Source organism: Condylura cristata, unplaced genomic scaffold (genome assembly GCF_000260355.1).
Source record: "Condylura cristata isolate star-nosed mole 26May11 unplaced genomic scaffold, ConCri1.0 scaffold00019, whole genome shotgun sequence".
In the NCBI taxonomy this organism is placed as follows: domain Eukaryota; kingdom Metazoa; phylum Chordata; class Mammalia; order Eulipotyphla; family Talpidae; genus Condylura; species Condylura cristata.
In genome coordinates this window covers 4,943,801-4,961,936 of record NW_004567120.1, presented here as the reverse complement: position 1 = coordinate 4,961,936, position 18,136 = coordinate 4,943,801, and the positions used below count along the sequence as shown (strand labels likewise).

Sequence of the window (18,136 nt, the reverse complement as noted above, 5' to 3'; positions counted from 1 at the left end):
TATAATATATATAGATAATATATCTATCTATCTATCTATCTATCTATCTATCTATCTATCTATCTATCTATCTATCTATCTATATATAAATGAACATTGCTATGTTACAAAGTAAGCTCAAGCTCAGAAACAACTTAAAATGGAGCTTCAGAACAGGGGATAAAATATTATCAGACTTTGCTCTGAGTATCTTAGGTATTTAATAAATAAAGCACACTATTTAAATCACCTTTATAAATTACACAATAAAATAAATCAGATCATAGTACTCACAGAAAACTTGTTTTTATTTATTACAGTTCCACAGAAGTAGAAATGCTCATTTTGGAGTAGTTAGCGTTTACTGTGGTAAGGCCATTCTGTGAAACTGAACATTCAGTTGTTCTTTAAAGCAGTTTATGAATCCACTTTGCTTCAGGCTGAGGAATAAAGATGAAAAATGAAATTAAAAATAATGTAAGAGATAAGATTATTTTCGAGTTATGTTTTGTTTCTTAATGTGAGTCTGTATTGCTATTTCTTTTCCTTCTAGTACTGCTTAAACTTTATTAATTACAGAGGGTTCCTGGTGTGTTTAGGACCATAGAAAACAAAAAATGCCATAGATGGATGGGAACTTGTATATCATTATTATTAATTATTTAAAATGCATGTCATTTTACTCTATCTCAGACCTACCAAGTCAAAGTCTGGGATGGCATCAGCAATGTGCATATTTATCAATTGATCTGGCTGATCCTAAAAACTGCTGAATGATGAGAAGTATTGAATATCAGTACAACCACTAATATTTGTGTAAAAACCAGATCCCAGTAATGTTACATTATAAATCTAAGATCTCACAACTATTTTTTTAAGATTTTATTTATTTATGCATTCAGAACTGGAGTACAGGCCAGAGATGTGGAGAGTGAGAGGATTCACCAGAGACAGAGTGGGGAGCAGAACAGGCAGATCAATGAAGTACACTCCTGAGGGGAGCAGCGGGCGGGTCAGGAGAGGTCTGCCATGCCATGTGGTCACCTCTGGGGCTGGGATCGAACTCATGCTGAAGTGGCTTTAGCTTCTTACTGCTGTGTTTTATTTAACCTGATGCACTACGAGGGAGGGTCCTCTCACAGCTATTTTAATGAACTAGAATATTCATAATTGATAATATAAAAAACAAAAATACACCAGAAATAACTGATAATAACACTAAATTCCACCACAATAAATCAAGTTTTTCCACCTGTGTATACTATTATCTACTGTTTGCCCACAAATACATAAAAATTTGCTAACCCACAGGGACTACAACTGAGATGGAAAAATGTACAAAATGAAGAATGATGTAAAAAACAAATTTTTTGCTAACTTGCAATTATGCATTTTTTCCTCCTGCTTCTTTCTCATAACTTTATGGAATAAATCTTCCATTTAATTCTTAAGATTTCATAATTATCATTTCAATGAATGCATACTACCTTATGTTTTGGATTTTACTATACTATTTCCCTAATTTTGTACATATAGTGTAATTAATATATTTTTTCTTCTTTTTTTAGGTTTATTTATTTATGCATACAGAACTGGGGTACAGGCCAGGGATGCAGGGGTGGTGAAAAGCTTCACCAGAGAAAGAGTGGAAAGCAGAATAGGCAGATCAACAAAGTACATGGCTGAGGGGAGCAACAGGCCTGTCAGGAGAGGTCTGCTGCGCTATATGGATCACCTCTGGGGCCAGGGATGAAACTCAAACTGAAGTGGTTGTGGCTAGCTTGCAGTGCTGCGTCCTAACCCATTGCGCCATCAAGGAGGGCCCTATATTTTCTTTTTATAGATAATTCAATAATATTTAAGAATCACATTTTTATCTTTCTTAGAAATATCTTTTAATTGTATTTTAAGTCAATGATTGTTTACAATACTATATGATTTAAAAGTATAGATTCACTTCTTCAGATAAGTTATACCATACCACACCAACACCAGAATACCCACGATACTCTAACGGACACCTCTCTCCTTTGTTTCTTGGTGCCCACTCTTCCCCTCTGATAGCCACAGTTCTATGTTTCACTTTGTCACTGTATATTCCACATATGAATGAAATTGTCACTCTATTTAAAGAACACAAAAAACACTAATTCAAAATGAAACCTGCAATCCTTTGTTTATTACAACAGTATAATAACCAAGATATGGAAACAATCTAAGTGCTCCAAACAGATGAAGAGGCCAAGAAGATGTCGTTTATATACATAATAGTATATTACTCAGAGATTAAAAAGATAAACTAAGGCCATTTGTAGAAATATGGATGGAGCTGGAAGGGATTGTGATAAGCAAAATAACCTATCAAGAAAAAGATAAATACTGGAAACTGTCACATTGGTAATATATGGAATACAGAGAAACCGAACTAAGAATCTGAAAAATACAAACTTAATCTCTAACCCTTGACAAATGACTGTGTAACTGAAGTATCCGAAGATGAAGTATGCAGGGAAGGAAAGGAACAGAGAGGGAAGGAGGCACAGTGGGCTTTGGTGATAGACACTGAATTATTTACAGTAAGGTGGTGATAAGTGATAAGGAGACTCCTAATCTTGCCACAGTTAAAATGTAAATATAAAACCACAAATTTTAAGTAAAAGAGCAATATTATATGATGTAAATTTTCCAAAGGAACACTCATTTTGCAGCACTGATAATATAAAGGAGGAAGATTAAAAGCAGGAACATTTCTTAGGAGGTTACTGCAGTAAGAGAGTAAAGAGATAATAGGGTCTGGGACCACACTGATAGCAGTGTAGTTGATGAGAAATGTTCAGAATTTATTTTATTATGAATGAACAGGTTTCAACAAGGTTTGTGAAAGATAAAAAGGAATAAAATATATTTAATGTATCCTAAATCTTACTCTCAATCTTAATGGGACTGTGTCTTGACTTTATTAATGATCTGTAAGCTTTTTTTTTTTTAGATTGCAATTATCAAGACAAAGGAATTCTCTGTTCCTTTTTTAGTGAGCGTTTTCATATAAATGCTGAAATTATATTTTTCTTAATGTCTTCTTTTCTAGATTTCAGGAATAAACTATTTGAGAAAGAATGTAAAGATAGAGAACTTATGTGATATTTTGAGTGTTTTTGTTTCCAGATAATACTAGTTTCAAGGGAAGATGACAACTGAAAGACAAGCTACAAATGAAAAATTTAAGTTCTGTCACAGATAAAAGGCATGCATCTGAGTATCTCCTCTGTTTAATCAGTGATTTAAACAGCATAATTGCTTTAAAAAATTGTCAGAAATGAATATTAATTTTACTAAGTGTGACCTTTCAACTGAAAAAATAAATATTCTTAGGAGAAGATAAACATTGAACAAGATAACTAAAGAGGAAACAATTTGCAAGAAAAAAAAGTAAAATAAATGAAAGCATAAACACAGTAATGACATTAGTAAAGACAGAGATTTGTGTAGTGCTTTAGCATTTACAAAACTCGTTCATATGCTCTTTTTTATTTGAACTTAATAATGATTTGTTATTATGGGTATGTTTAGGTATTATTATCCTAATTTTCAGATGACTTAGCCCAAAGCACTCAAACGAGCTACTTAATAGTGAAAGTAAATCTCAATATCATTTTTCATGTCCATTGTAATTTGGAGATTGATTGAATATAAGAAGTGGCAGACAAGAGTGTGGGTGTATGAAATAGCCTATGGATATATATTTGAAAATCCCTAATAGAAAACTGAGACTAGAAACCATAATTATAGGTGAATGCTTCTAAAACAGTATGCAAATAGTGGTGACCAGAGAACTGAATCATAGAAAACAACATTGAGTTCAATGAGGATGGAGAATTGTAAAATGAGCTAGAAAAATAGCAGTGAAAGGGCAATAAATAAAGACAAAATAGTAGAAATTTAAGTAGGAGCACATTTCCTATGAAAACAAGTGTTCACAATGGAATGAAGATGGAGACAAAGTTATAGAATTTTGTGAAATGACATTATAGGAGACATTAGCACATTTAAAAAGAAAAACTAGAATGAATGGACAGGAAATTATTAACTTGAATGTAGTATTAATAGAAAAAAATTGTTACAAATCAATTACCTCTATGGAACCAATAGACAAAGTGTAAAAACGAGAAGTCATCATATAGATAAATTATTTAGAGACATGGAAGTAATCAGCAAATGAAATAAAATAAAAACTCATTAGTATTTTAGTATATTTGTGCCATTAAGTTATACTGATATTTGAATATCTTGTCATCAAATACAGAGATATGGATCCAACTTAAAACAATGGTGGCTTTTAAAAATAGGTAAAATCACAAAATAGTGTCAGAAAAAAACTACCTTCTAAGTCTTGACTAATATGCATGTATCTCTTAAGCTTTTAAAAATTCTGGAAATCTGAGTGGTATTTAAAAATATTTCTATCCTTTTCAAGAAAGATTTTGTTGAATGGCATCATTATTTCTTGTGTTCTAGTAGTTCAGCCATCTTTACTAACTCATCAGGAATATTCCATCCTTTGTCCCTCTAAACCATGAGCAGATACATGACCTACCTCTCTCAGGCACCTTTGTTTTTTGAAATAAAATTTTTATTGAAGTGCTAATGGTTTACATCACTGTTAAGGTTTTTGAAGTATAAGATGTACATCTTCAGATGTCACCATAGCATAACCACTACCAATTAACCCATTGCACACTATCCTTATCTTGTTGTATATTTATCCATTGTACCTCCCTCACTGTACTCTATCCTTATCTTGCCCACACCCCTCCCCTTTTTAAAGGTTCTCCTATCAAGCTGGCATGAGACTTCTCTGAGGAAACCACACAAGCAAGGAGAAAACCGAATAGCTTTTTCAGTATGGAAATAAAATTTAAAAATTCCGTTTAACAATACTACATATTGTAAGGTTCTCCTTCTGGTACAAAGAAGAACTAAAGCTCTCACCAAACAATCAAGGTGAAGGAGTTTGCCAAAACTATACCTTTCCTAACAGGAATGTTGAAGGGAGCCCTCCTATCTAAATTGATAAATGAAAATCCTCACACAAAAACATGAATAGTTAAAAATATAGAATTAAAAAAATCTAAAGACAAAATGATAAGAGCAAATGTTTATACAATCATGGTAAATTTAAATGGATTGAAATTTAAATGGATTTAAAGATCAAAGAGTGAGTGAGTGGCTAGAAAAGAAAACACAATATTCTGATATTTCCCTGAGACCCATTTGAGCTCCAAAAATAAATATAGGCTAAAAGTAGATGATTGGAAATCATTCTTAAAGACAAATGGGACCTAACAAAACAGAGAGCGCATACTTAATTCATTAATTCAAAAGGACATCTGCACCCCTATGCTTATTGCGGCACTATTTAAAATAGGGAAGATATAGAACCAACTCAAATTCTTCAAAATGGATGACTGGATCAAGAAGATGTGGTATGTATACACAATGGACTATTACTCAGCAACCAAAAGAGTGAACTCATGCTATTTGCTGCAACATGGATAGAGCTGCAAAGGATCATTCTTAGTGAAATAAGCCAGAAAAAGAAAGAAAAATGATGGATGGTTTCACTCAGAGCAGGAGTGTAAGGGAACAGGAAAAAATATATATTTATATAGTAATTGTAATAAAGTAAAAATGAACATCAACTAACAACTATAAACCAGAGACATTCTACAGGGGAGAAGAAGTTACTAGGATCAAAACCGGGGTGTGGGGAAGAATACATGGGACTATGGTGATGGTGTGTGGGTGAAGTGGTGGTGGGAAGTCCACACGGATTACAACTAAGATGAAAAGAAGTACAAAATGAAGAATGATGTAATACTATAACTACCTGTATGCCAATAAATTGCACAGCATGAAAAATTGTTAGAAATGTTCAACCTGGGCCATCCCTGGTGGTGAAATACATTAAAGTGCATCACTAAGAAGCTATACACAGCCACTGCATTATGAGTTTGATCCCTGGTGAGGGAGGTGACCCACATGACATGGCAGACCACTCCTGACACACTCACTGCTCCCGTCAGCAGTGTATTTCAGTAGACCTACCTATTCTGCTCCCCACTCTGCCTCTGGTGAATCCTTTCAACCCTGGCACCTCTGGCCTTTACCCCAGTTCTTGCATGCATAAATAAATTAATCTTTTAAAAATGTACAGCCATCCTGGAGTTGGAAAAGGTCATGCTTAGTGAGATAAGCCAGAAAGAAAAAGAAAAATATCGGATGGTTTAGCTCATAGCAGAAGTATAATGGACCAGGAAAGAAAATAATAAGAATAATGAACAGCTATATACCAGTGACATTTTGTGGAGTGGAGTGGGGAATGGGATCCAAAACGGTGGGGGGGGAGGGAAATGCACTGGACTATGGTGATGGCACATGGGTGACTTCGTGATGAGAAACCCATGAGGATTACAATTGAGATGAAAAAAGAAATGTACAAAGTGATGTAAAAATAAACTATTATATTAAAAAAATCATGTCAGAAAAAAAATGTACAGCCATCCAAGTTTGAATCAAGAAGAAATAGAAAATCTGAAAGTCTGATTGTAATCAATGAATTTGAAGTAGTAATCAATCTCCCCCCAAAAAATCTCTAGACTCAAATTGTTTCCCTCATTAATTCCACCAACTTTCAAATTGAACTAATACATATCAACCTCAAACTTTTCCCAAAAATGAGTAAAAGAGAAAGCTTAGAGACACGTTTTATTAGGTCAGTATTATTCTGGTATGAAAGCAAAGATGTGACAGAATACTACAATGTCTTTAGTTAACATAAATGCAAAAATCTCTAGCAAATTTTTAGCAAAACAAATTCAATAATGCATTAAAATGATCATCATGACAAAGTGATATTTACTCCAGGGAAATAAGGATGGATTAACATCTGAAAATCTATTAATGCAATTCACTATATCAGTAACATAAAAATAAAAATCATGGTATTCTATTAGATATTCTCATGAAAATGGAGATAGATGTAATTCACCTCACCATCTTAAAAGCCATATATGACAATATCACAGCTACCATCATAGTCGATAGCAACAAACTGAAATGTTTTCCTCTACAATCATTATAAGACAAAGGCATTCGCTCTCATAACTACTATTCAACATATTGCTGGAAGTCCTAGATAGAAAAATTAGGCATGAGAAAGATTTAAAATGAATCCAAATTGGTAAAAAAAAAAAAAGTAAATGAAAACTATTACTATTCTCTAATGATGTAATATACACAGAAAACTCCAATGGCTCAACTAAAAAAAAAAAACTATTAGGAAAAGCAAATCAATAAGTAAGCTATAAAATCAATTTATAAAAATTGGTTACATTCCTATAGTTATATGCAAGCAAGGAGCTAGCAGAAAAATAAATCAAGAAAATGTCATTTATATTAACATTAAAAATAGAATTAAATACCTTGGATATACTTAGCATGAGGTAGGAGATCTACCCAATGAAAAGTACAAAACATAGCTAAAAATATAAATAAGTGGACAAAAACAGGCAATTACTTCTTGATCATGAATGGAAGATTTAATATTATTAAAATTCTCATCTTACCCAAAGCATTACACTATTTTTTTTAAAGATTTATTTATTTGTGCATACAGAACTGGGGTACAGGCCAGAGGTGCAGGGGCAGTGAAAGGATTCACCAAAGACAGAGTGAGGAGCAGAACAGGCAGATAGATGAAGTACATTCCTGAGGGGAGTAGTGGGTGGGTCATGAGAGGTATGCCGCAACCATGTGGATCACCTCTGGGGCAGGTGGGGACTGAACTCATGGTGAAGTGGCTTTAGCTTCCCAGTGCTGTGTTTTAACCTGATGTGCCACCAGGGGGGCCTGCATTACACTATTCTAATGCAATCACCATCAACGTTTCAAAATAATTCTTTGAGTAAATAGAAAAAAAAATACTAAAATGTATATGGACCCACTAAAAACCTTGATTATTAAAGCTATTCTGAAAAGAGGGAAGATTCGTACAAAGTTATAGTAATCAAAACAATATGGTACTAGAATAAAAATAGATACATAGACCAATGGAATGGAATTGAGAGCTCAGAAATAAACTTGAGTGTGTATGTATATATACATATATATATATATATATATATATATATATATATATATATATATTAAAGGAGCAAATAGGTTATATTCAAGAAAGTCTCTTCAATAAATGGTGTTGGAAAAATTGTACAGTCACTTGTAAAGATTGAATTTTGATCACTATCTCACACCATATACAAAATGAGCTAGATAAAGTCAATAAAGTTATGGATATAAAACTGAAAATAAGAAATATATAAAGAAAAACAGGCAAAATACTCTACAACATTGGTATCAATTAGTCTTTAGGAACAAAACAATAAGGCAAAAGAGAATAAGCAAAATGAGACATTAAATAAAAAACTTCACAGCAAATATATATGTATATATATATAAACCATTAAAATGAAAAGCCATCTTACTAAAATGGCAGATAGCTTTTTTAATGTATTTTTTTACATCATCCTTCATTTTGTATATTTTTTTCATCTTGATTGTAATCCCCATGGATTTCCCACCACCAGTTCACCCATGTGCCACTATCATAGACTTGTTCTCTCTTCCTGGCCCAGTTTTGATATTTCTACACCATATACCAAGCAAGAGGTTAATATCCAGGTTCAACAAAGCACATAGCTCAACAACAACACAAAATTCAATCACAAAATACACAGAAATAAATAGGCCCTTCTCCAAAGAAGACATACAGGTAGAAAATTGGAACCTTTAAAAAATGTTCTTCATCACTTATCATCAGTTAAATGCAAATAAAAACCACAATTATTTACCTTCTCACATATGAGAATGGCCCATGTCAAAAAGATCAGAAACAAATGTAGGCAAGGTGTGGAGGAAAAGGAACCTTTTTACACTGATGGTGGGAGTGTAGACTGGCCCAAGTACTATGAAATTCAGTATGGAAGTTTCTCAAAATATTAAAAATAGATAAATATGATACTTTATCATATTTTTGCTGCTTGTTATTATATGCAAAATCACTGATTTTAAAGGATATATGCACTGCCATGTTCATTGCAGCAATATTTACAATACCCAAGTTATGATAACAATCTAAATGCCCAAGGACATATAAGTGGATTAAGAAATGTGGTGGTATATATACAGAAATAGGATAATGCATCCTTGCTAGAAAAAAATAATGTGCTCCATTTTTGACAGCCTGGATGGAGTCAGAAGGAATTATACTAAGCAACATAAGTCAGGAGAAAAAAAAATACCAGATATTTTCATATATGTGTGGAGTATAGAAAAAAACAAAGTATCTGATGAAACAAATCAGATTGTAGGATTTGAGATTAGAAGAGTGGAAGGGGAATGATTGAGATCAAATTATGGACTGTGTCCAATGTGTAACAGTGGAGCAGTTAAGTGTGCTCATTGATGGATATGGTTTAGCAACATGCATCTCAAGGGTTGTGTTCCTGTTACTGTGAGTTATAGAGAATTATATACAATGTTATAAACTAATGTTAGTTGAATTAAGAAAAAAGAAAATTAAAGTTGTATTTGTAGAATAATATCAGGAGAGGGAAGAGACCAGTGAATATGGCCAAATTGAATGATAACTGTGCATGTGGAAGTGTATATTAAAGAGATAATGTATGAAAATATTCAAGCCATCTTTGGAGATACTGTGAAAGTTGTTTTTTACAATTAAAATTATTCCTTGATCCCCAATTTGTTTTGTCACATTTTGTTATTTTTTTTAAAAAACATTTCTTTTGTGTAAAGAATCCAGTTCTTTGAGAATCAGTTTTTCTCATTTACTTTGTAAATTATCTGCCAAAATATTTTAAAACTCATTTTTTAAAATTAGGTTCCATTTTTTCACAATACTTCATATAATTTATTCTTTTTTAATATTTATTTATGTATACAGAAGTGGGGTACAGGACAGAGTTGTGGGGGGCATGAGAGGATTCAGCAGAGACAGAGTGGGGAGCAGAACATAGGGAGTTTTCCTGAAATACACTGCTATGGGGAAAAGGGGGCAGTTTAGGAGAGGTACCATGTTGGACACCTCCCTGGCTGGGGGTCAAACTCTGTGGAAGCAGCTGCTAATAGCTTCCAGTGTAGCGATTCAATCCATTGAGCCACCAAGAAGGGCTCTACTTCATATGACTTCATATAATTTAAAAGTATAATTTCCCACTTTTTTAGATGTTTTCCCAAATCAATGTGCACGAACAAAGTACCCATAATTTTCCACCATAGATCAAAATTCATTTTCATTCTTTTAAAATCTTGTTGCCTTACTGAATGCCTAAACACTGACTCACCGACTAAGACAGATCCTTAAACAAAATGGCTATCATTTTTGGCTCTCAAATACAGATTTTGTGTTTTGTAGGAGAAAAATGAACTTGAATTCCAGGTGCTATTTTTGTTGTTTCCTTTATTATGAGGAGCAAATTCTTTTTTTCTAATAGGTACACAATAGCTTGTCCTTTAATAGAAACTATATATTTACTCTATGAAAATTGTGGGGATTTGCTACATTAGAATTTTGAACTTCAGATTTCCAGATTCAACAATATCAAAGCTAGATTAAATGCAACTGAACAAATATATAACATTTACTATGATTCAAAGATTGAAAAAATCTGGAATGAAAAGTAAAGGGAAATATCCCGCTAGAATAGAAAAGGAAATAGAAACTCTCTGAGGAGGCAGTATAAGAAGTAAAGGAGGACAGGTTAGAAGAGACAGATGGAGCAGTAACATAGCAATATTCAAGTAAAAGAGAACCATTCTTTAGAAAAATAATATAATTTGAAACCTTTAAACTATCTTTAATGCTAAACAAGTTTTCTTTAAAAATAAGGCAGAATTAAACATACCAAAGGAGCATATCTTGGTTTTGGAGGTGGAGGAGGCACCTTGCACCAGCAGAGACGTTTGACCTTAGGTGGTGATAGGAAAGGCTCACAGGGAGGTAGTGGAGGTCTTTCTCTTGATGGAGGAATTCTACCTGTACGCTTTTTTTCTTTTTCTTTTTCTCTGAACTTAGTCTTCCTGGATAATCTGTATTTTCTCTTTGATTCCAGAACTTCATTCTTTGAATCTGTAGATGAGGCATATGACTCATCAATTCCCATCTTTTTAAGCATATACACTGACTCTTCTGTATCAGCATCAACACTTTCAGCCATTTCAGACTTCTTTGAGTCTTTATAGGAGTGCTCATCAGATCCATCAGAGGACTCTTTATTCTTCTTTGCATCATAGTTCTTGATATTTTTCCTAATCTTTGAATTCTTATCAATTTTAAATTCCAGGTCAGATTCAGATTCAGTAGAATATTGAGCCATTAGTTCATACTTCTTTTGGTCATCTTTCTTTGAATTTTTCTTATCCTTCCTTTCATCTTTTATATCCATTTTTAAAATCCATTCAGATTCAGAATCAGTATCAGTAGACAGTACATCTTTCCTTGCATCCTTTCTCTTGTCACCTTTAGTTGAATCTTTCTTGGCCTTCTTTGAATCTCTCTTGGTTTCTTTTGAGTCTATAGATTCAGTATCAGTAGAACCTGCATCCTTCTTTTTCTTGTCTCCTTTCTTTGCATCTTTCTTAGTCTTTTTTGAATCTTTCTTTTCATCCTTTGAGTCTACAGATTCAACATCAGTAGACTCTGGGTCCTTCCTTACATCCTTCTTATTGCTATCTCTCTTTGTTTTTGCATCTTTCGAATCTACAGTTTCTGCATCAGAAATCTTCTTTGAATCTTTCTTTGACTCCTTCTTTGAAGGTTTCTTTGAATTATTCTGTGAGAAATTGTTTAACCATGTATTAAAATCCGTGGATCTAGCACCAGACTCTTCTAACTCCATACTTGGACAATTTTTCAAGCAAATATCTGATTTGTTACCAGAATTGTTCTTTGAACTCTTCGTATCCCCTGTACATGTGGATTCATTATCTGTTTCACTGAGCTTTCTTGAATCATTCTCCTTTTCTGGATTCTTCATTGAGATTGTCTTCAAATATTTGGATATTGAAATTGCTTCATATTTGTACTTTGGTTTCTCACTGTCATGCAGTGAATTTGATGGAGTTTTAGATGTTTGATTTCCTTTTTTAATTTTCTCACCATTTAATACTTTCTTGGATTCTGGAGTTGTTTCATGTGGGCTTGTATTTTTCTCAGAATCTTTCTTCAAAGTTGTTTTTTCATTATATTTAGAATTTTTAGATTCTGTTTTCTTGGAACGAACTTTGGGAGCATAAGGATGTCTAAATGGAACCTCTCTCCTGATAATTAAGTAAAAAGATGATCTTTGGAATGCTTTTCTTAAAGAATGCCTTATCCATACATGAGCTGGCTTCTGAACTTCCTTTAAACATCTTTTATTATGTCTCTGAAAGATTGTTAGAATAACGGTGAATATTTTTGAATGAACTATATATTTTTATATTGAACTATGAAAATAGTCTACATATTTATTAACCATCTACTTGGAACACTTTTATTTTTTCAATTATCTGTGTGTTTTTCTGTGTGTGAGGGCAACCCCACTTTGGAAACAATGACTTTTGGAGAAAGTTTAGGATTTCCTCAATGATTCATACTGCTTTGAGAGATCAAGCTCACAATGAACCATAATATTGGAATGCCTGTCCTTATAAAAGCATGAGTTGCTTTTGGACCCCTATATAGGAGAGGGCTTTTGAAACATTTGTGCACTCTTCACTCCCCAGGTTTAATCAGAAATAAGATAATTCCCTGGAGGCATTTCAAGACAATTCTTGTGAAGTATAATGTTCTGATCTAGCCTGATCTCTCATAAGACTGGGAGTCTGAGACCCCTGCTGAGAAGTACAGCAAAAGAAAAAAGAAAGGAAAAGAACAGGAATATGAAATGAAACAAGTATAAGTATTTGATTCACATTAATCTGTCTAGTAATAGTGTGTTTTTTAAAACTCTCAGGAAAGCATTTGTCAAACTAGCTGTTATCATGGAAACAAGATTGGTTTTACCTTTTTAAATTGTATTCCTTCAAATATACAGTAAGCATGTCACTAGTCAATACAATTATCATATGGAGTTATGGGGGGACATGAAGAGAAACCAGAATCTTGGGTCATTCTGCACACAATGAATTACCCTTGAATACATGCATGGACTGTAATTCTTTCTGAGAAATTATTTTAACATGCACTTTGATAGTACCATGTGTTATCACTATGGACTATTTGTTTTTAATTTTTGGTAATTTATAACTCCGCTTTGCAAAAGCAGTAGAAAACCTGAATGTCCCTGTATCCAATACCCTGAGAACCTGATTCCTTAAAAATGGAGAAACTCTGAAATCTTCAAGATTGACTCATGCTCTATGATTCAATTTTTAAATGATTTTGCTGTATAGAAACCTGAGAGATTTTACCACTTAAAATATTAGAGTATTTAGCTTTCTTTGCTTATCAACTATACTTTGAATTGGTGAGTCAGGAATAAATTTAATATAAAAAATGTTGGAGCAATCTTCTATACAAAGAATTATAGGTCAAAACATACCTCTTCTTATGGGTAGAAAATTTTAAATTTTGTAGATGTTATATATTTTTATATAAAAACATATCACCTTAGATTTAGTTTAAAAATAACCTTTACAATACTTACAGGAACTGTAATTTGTGTTTCTGAATGTCTTGATCTCTTCTTTCTACCTGGCTGAGATGTTTCGGAAAATGTCAAAGCAAGGTATTGTTGATTCCGTAAATTTCTGCTCATTTCATTGACTTAAATAAGAAAGGGAAGTTCACAATTTAGAGTGCATAAACAGATTTTCATCAATACAGAAAAATATCATTTAAGACATACTGATTAAGCTAAGTTGTAACACAAAATATAGCTTATTTCCTCTGAAGAAGTAGTTTGGTTTGCATAGGAATTAGATAAAATAAAAGCTTATTTTTCCATTCAAAATTGAATTACATTTAAAATGCCATTTGTAATTTTATTTTCTAGATTAAATACATTTTTACAGGTAGTTACTTAAATGGTAATAAAAATTCACAAGTAATTACTTCAAATAATATAACTAAAACAGTAGTGCCATGGCTTCTGCTGCCACACGGGATGACTGGATTAGCTGAGGTGTGCTTCAGTGGCTGGACTTGAAGGCCAGTTATGGTTCAAGCCATGGATAGAGAGAGCTGTGGAACTGGGCCTTTGGGTTCAATATGCTGCCTGTGGCAGTCCCAATAGAGCCTGGCAGTCTCCAACAACAGTGGTGGTGTTTTCCCAGTTCCACACAGCAAAAAGCATGGAGAGAGAGCTCCATACTGTGATAAGCCTGCTGACCAACCTTGCATGTCAGCCCTACCCCTGTGCAAACCATGGGGAAAGAGACCTTTGGTGCACTAGGCTAGCCTGAATTGGTTCAAATTATTGGCCTTTGCTTCAGTCACTCAGATTTGTGCTCAAGCTCTGCTGGAGGGCACACCACTAACATAAGGTCACCCAACCTCAATGTAGTTTGGGTCTGGAGTCACCAGCTGTAGTTTCACCTTTGAACATCATGTCAGAATTGAAGATGGATCATTCAGGTTCTATCTCCCAATGGACTAATAAGGCTCAATTTCTGACCTGTGCCATTCAGGAGTTTTGAGACCTTTTATATTTGCAAATGGACCAATTAAATTTGAGCTCAACTATCAGCAATCGAACAATTGGAATTGTAAAGAGACCAATCAAGTTTGAAAGGCAAGGGGCTGATTGGGATATGAGCCAGAACTGCAGCTTGCTTCTTCCTATTCATTAGATAGCTTCAGACAGATTTATTAAGGAGATTTGTCTGGTTTGCAGATAATTTGTCTAGCGATTCATCTGGGAATTTTTTCTTGGTAGACCTTCCAGATGCTTTGAGACTTTGTAGACTTCCAAGAACTTTGAGACCTCCACAGACGTCAAGACGTTCATATACCCTTGGAAACTTCTAGGCTTTGCAGAATTTATCTCTGACCCTGCCTTACATCTGAAGACTGGCACCAAAGATTCATGCCCAGTGTTTTTAAAAAAGCTGTTTGCCATTGTCTTGTGCCCAGTATCTCTATCAGCTACAACATTGGTGCCGCTGGCACTGCTGCCTGCTGACCAGTGCTGGCACTGCTGTCCTATAACTGGCATTGATGACCTCTGTCTGGCTCAGAGCATTTTGGTATGCCACCAGCTGCAGGTTCTCTTCAGAGACAATGCCATCTTGTATAAGCAACCTTTGTTTTTGATTACTAGAGACTGTGGACAAAATCTAGAGCTGGAATGTTGACTTTTTGTGGCCTTCAAAACTCTTCCAATTACCATTTTTAATTAGCCATGTTATTGTGCCTGAGTTGTGCTTTGCAGTTATAAGTGCATGAGTGAGAACCCGTCAACCAAGATAGTTAGCCCTCACCTTTGTACTATTTTATAACTAAACAGTTGGAATTGAAAATATAGTGTCAGTTTTTTCTTTGAAATATCTTTATAATTTCCTCTACCTTGGTTTCTTTTGTTTATGATATTTTTGCTAGATTTTTTAAAATCTCATTTTATTCCAGGAATCCTATTTGAGGAAGAATATGTATACCCTTGAGAACATACTGAATAGAGTGATCAGGAGGATCAAACTATATGGAAACTATGTCAAAATTGGAAATGATGTAATTTAGGATAGTTTTGGAGGAAAAGAGACTAATGAAATAGAATCACTATTTTCAAATACTTAAAGAGCTTTCATATAGAAAAGTAGTGGCAACAGTAAATTAAAAAGCTACAATGGCTAACACTTAAATAGTGGCTAACTTGCCAAATTGTTTGAAATAGTTTTTATATATTGAGTTATTCTCACAACCCTTTGAATTAGATAATATAATTTACAATTGTCTCTATTTTACTATATAAAAACTGTATAGAAAAATAAAGCAACATCAGATATTAAATTAGTTGTCCAAAATCATGAAGTAAGTAGTAGAGTTAACATTCAAACATACAAACTTTGGCTGAAGAATCCATGATCTTATGCAAAAGTTAAATTTCTTTTAAGTGTTTATTAAGAAAATAACTAGAATCAATGGGTAAAATTTTAGCAGTGCAGGCAAATTTCAGTTTAATATATTGAGATAACTTTTTTAAAGTTGTAGCTTCTAAAAAATGGGTTGTCCACTTTCATTTTTTTGACTATATTTTCTTTTTCTAGCTAAAGTTTTGTGGGGGGTTTTATAATGAAGAACAACAAATTAAATACCTCCTTCTATAATAGCTATTACAAATACAAATAAAGGCCAAAAACATTTTAAGCATATATACATATATATACCAAAACACATACACACACACACAGACATGTTTCATTTAATTTAGCAAAACATTCAGAATGTTTTATCATATTGAATTAAAGATACTAGACATTTGAACAAAAATAAATAATAATGAACTGCAATGACTAAATTCTTACTTGGCAAGGAATTATCATCTGTTCTGATGTTTCCTTCTTGTCTGTTAAAAAAATATGAAATGCTTTATTTGAATTCATACTATAGATAATAATAATAAATAAATTATAATTAGTAAGCTTTTATAACAATTAGATAAATATTATGTACTTTCTAAACTCCACTTTAATTCACATTAGAGTTTCCCTTCCCCCCCAAAAAAACCACACTGTGGATGATAAATTATATTTTTCCAGAAACTTGAACCCTAAAAACTGTGAACCAAAAACTGAAATAAAAACACTAATTTACACAATAAAACATGGTGGTAGGCAAAATATGAAGTACACATTTGTAGAAGCTTGAACCTTGGGCTTATGAGACAGAAAGAAAAAGTAAAACCAACTTTATCTCATTAAACATAATTTTAAAAAAATATGGTACTTTAATTATACAGAATAATAAAACCAGCCAGGCGCCATCAATCCTCTAGTGAAAAAGCCTAAACAAGTAGAGAACCCATCTGTTTTCTAAATTCACTAAATAAGTTCTGAGAAACACCCACAACATTTTTTTCATCATTTAAACCAAAAGACCAATGATGTGTGAAAAGGCTACATGTTGTTTGATCTGGATTTTGAATTGCTATTAGTTACAAGGCAAACAGGTCCAAGATTTTCTATTTGGAGTGTGCTTATTTGATCTGGTAATGACAATATTTTCCGATGAGGGTGACATAAATTTTAAAAAAGATTAATTCCTTATTAGATAGTAGAAACAGTGAACTGTGACCACATGCATCTTAGAATTGATATTGTTTATCCTAAATTTAAAATAATTGTAGTAGTTTATTTTTACATCATTTTATGCCTTTTTCCCATCTCAGTTGTAATCCCCAGGGACTTCCCATCACCAATTCACATGTGTGCCATCACAATAGTCCTGTGCACTTCCCCCCACCCAATTTTCATCCCATTCCCCACTCCACCCTGTAAAATGTCTCTGGTTTACCCCCCTGGTCCTTTATGCTCCTGCTATGAGTTAAACTATCTGGTATTTTTCTTTTTCTTTCTGGCTTATTCACGAAGCATGATCCCTTCCAGTTCCATCCATATTGCTGCAAAAGGCATGAGCTTATCTTTTTTGATAGCTGAGTAATATACCATTGTGTATATGTAACCTGTCTTTTTAATCCAGTCATCTACTTTTGGGCATTTGTGTTGATTCCATGTCTTTCCTAAAACTTTATATTTTTAAAGACCTAATCTACCAACTTCATAAACATAAACAAAAATAAGTGAAAATGGTTAAATGTATTTATATTTGAGTCAAGTCTATTTTTATTTGCTAAGTAAATCTCTAATACCCAGTGCAAAGCCTGATTCATATTTATTATTATATAACTACTGACTTACTTAGGAAGTTTTGGAAACACTGAGTAATAAAAGTATCTAGTCCAGCAGTGACTAACTGAAGGTTAATTTAAGAGTTTGTTTGAGGGCCCTCCCTGGTGGCACAGCGGGCTAAAGCACAGCACTAAAAAGTTTAAGCCACTTCTGCATGAGTTCGATCCCTGCCTGCCCCGGAGGAGATCCACATGGC

At 33.4% G+C, this 18,136-nt stretch overlaps 1 protein-coding gene across 1 annotated transcript in view; it reads right to left on the bottom strand.

Moving 5' to 3' along the window:
- Positions 1 to 336: 336 nt before the first annotated feature.
- CYLC1 (cylicin, basic protein of sperm head cytoskeleton 1) overlaps positions 337 to 18,136 on the bottom strand; it is a 29,316-nt gene continuing 11,516 nt past the window's right edge. Inside the window, exons 3-6 of the mRNA XM_012727054.1 lie at positions 16,558 to 16,598; positions 13,743 to 13,861; positions 10,959 to 12,479; positions 337 to 419 (exon numbers count right to left, since the gene is read on the bottom strand). Of these exons, the coding sequence (XP_012582508.1) occupies positions 387 to 419; positions 10,959 to 12,479; positions 13,743 to 13,861; positions 16,558 to 16,598 (1,714 nt within the window). The 3' untranslated portion in view covers positions 337 to 386. The remainder of the gene's footprint in view (positions 420 to 10,958; positions 12,480 to 13,742; positions 13,862 to 16,557; positions 16,599 to 18,136) is intronic.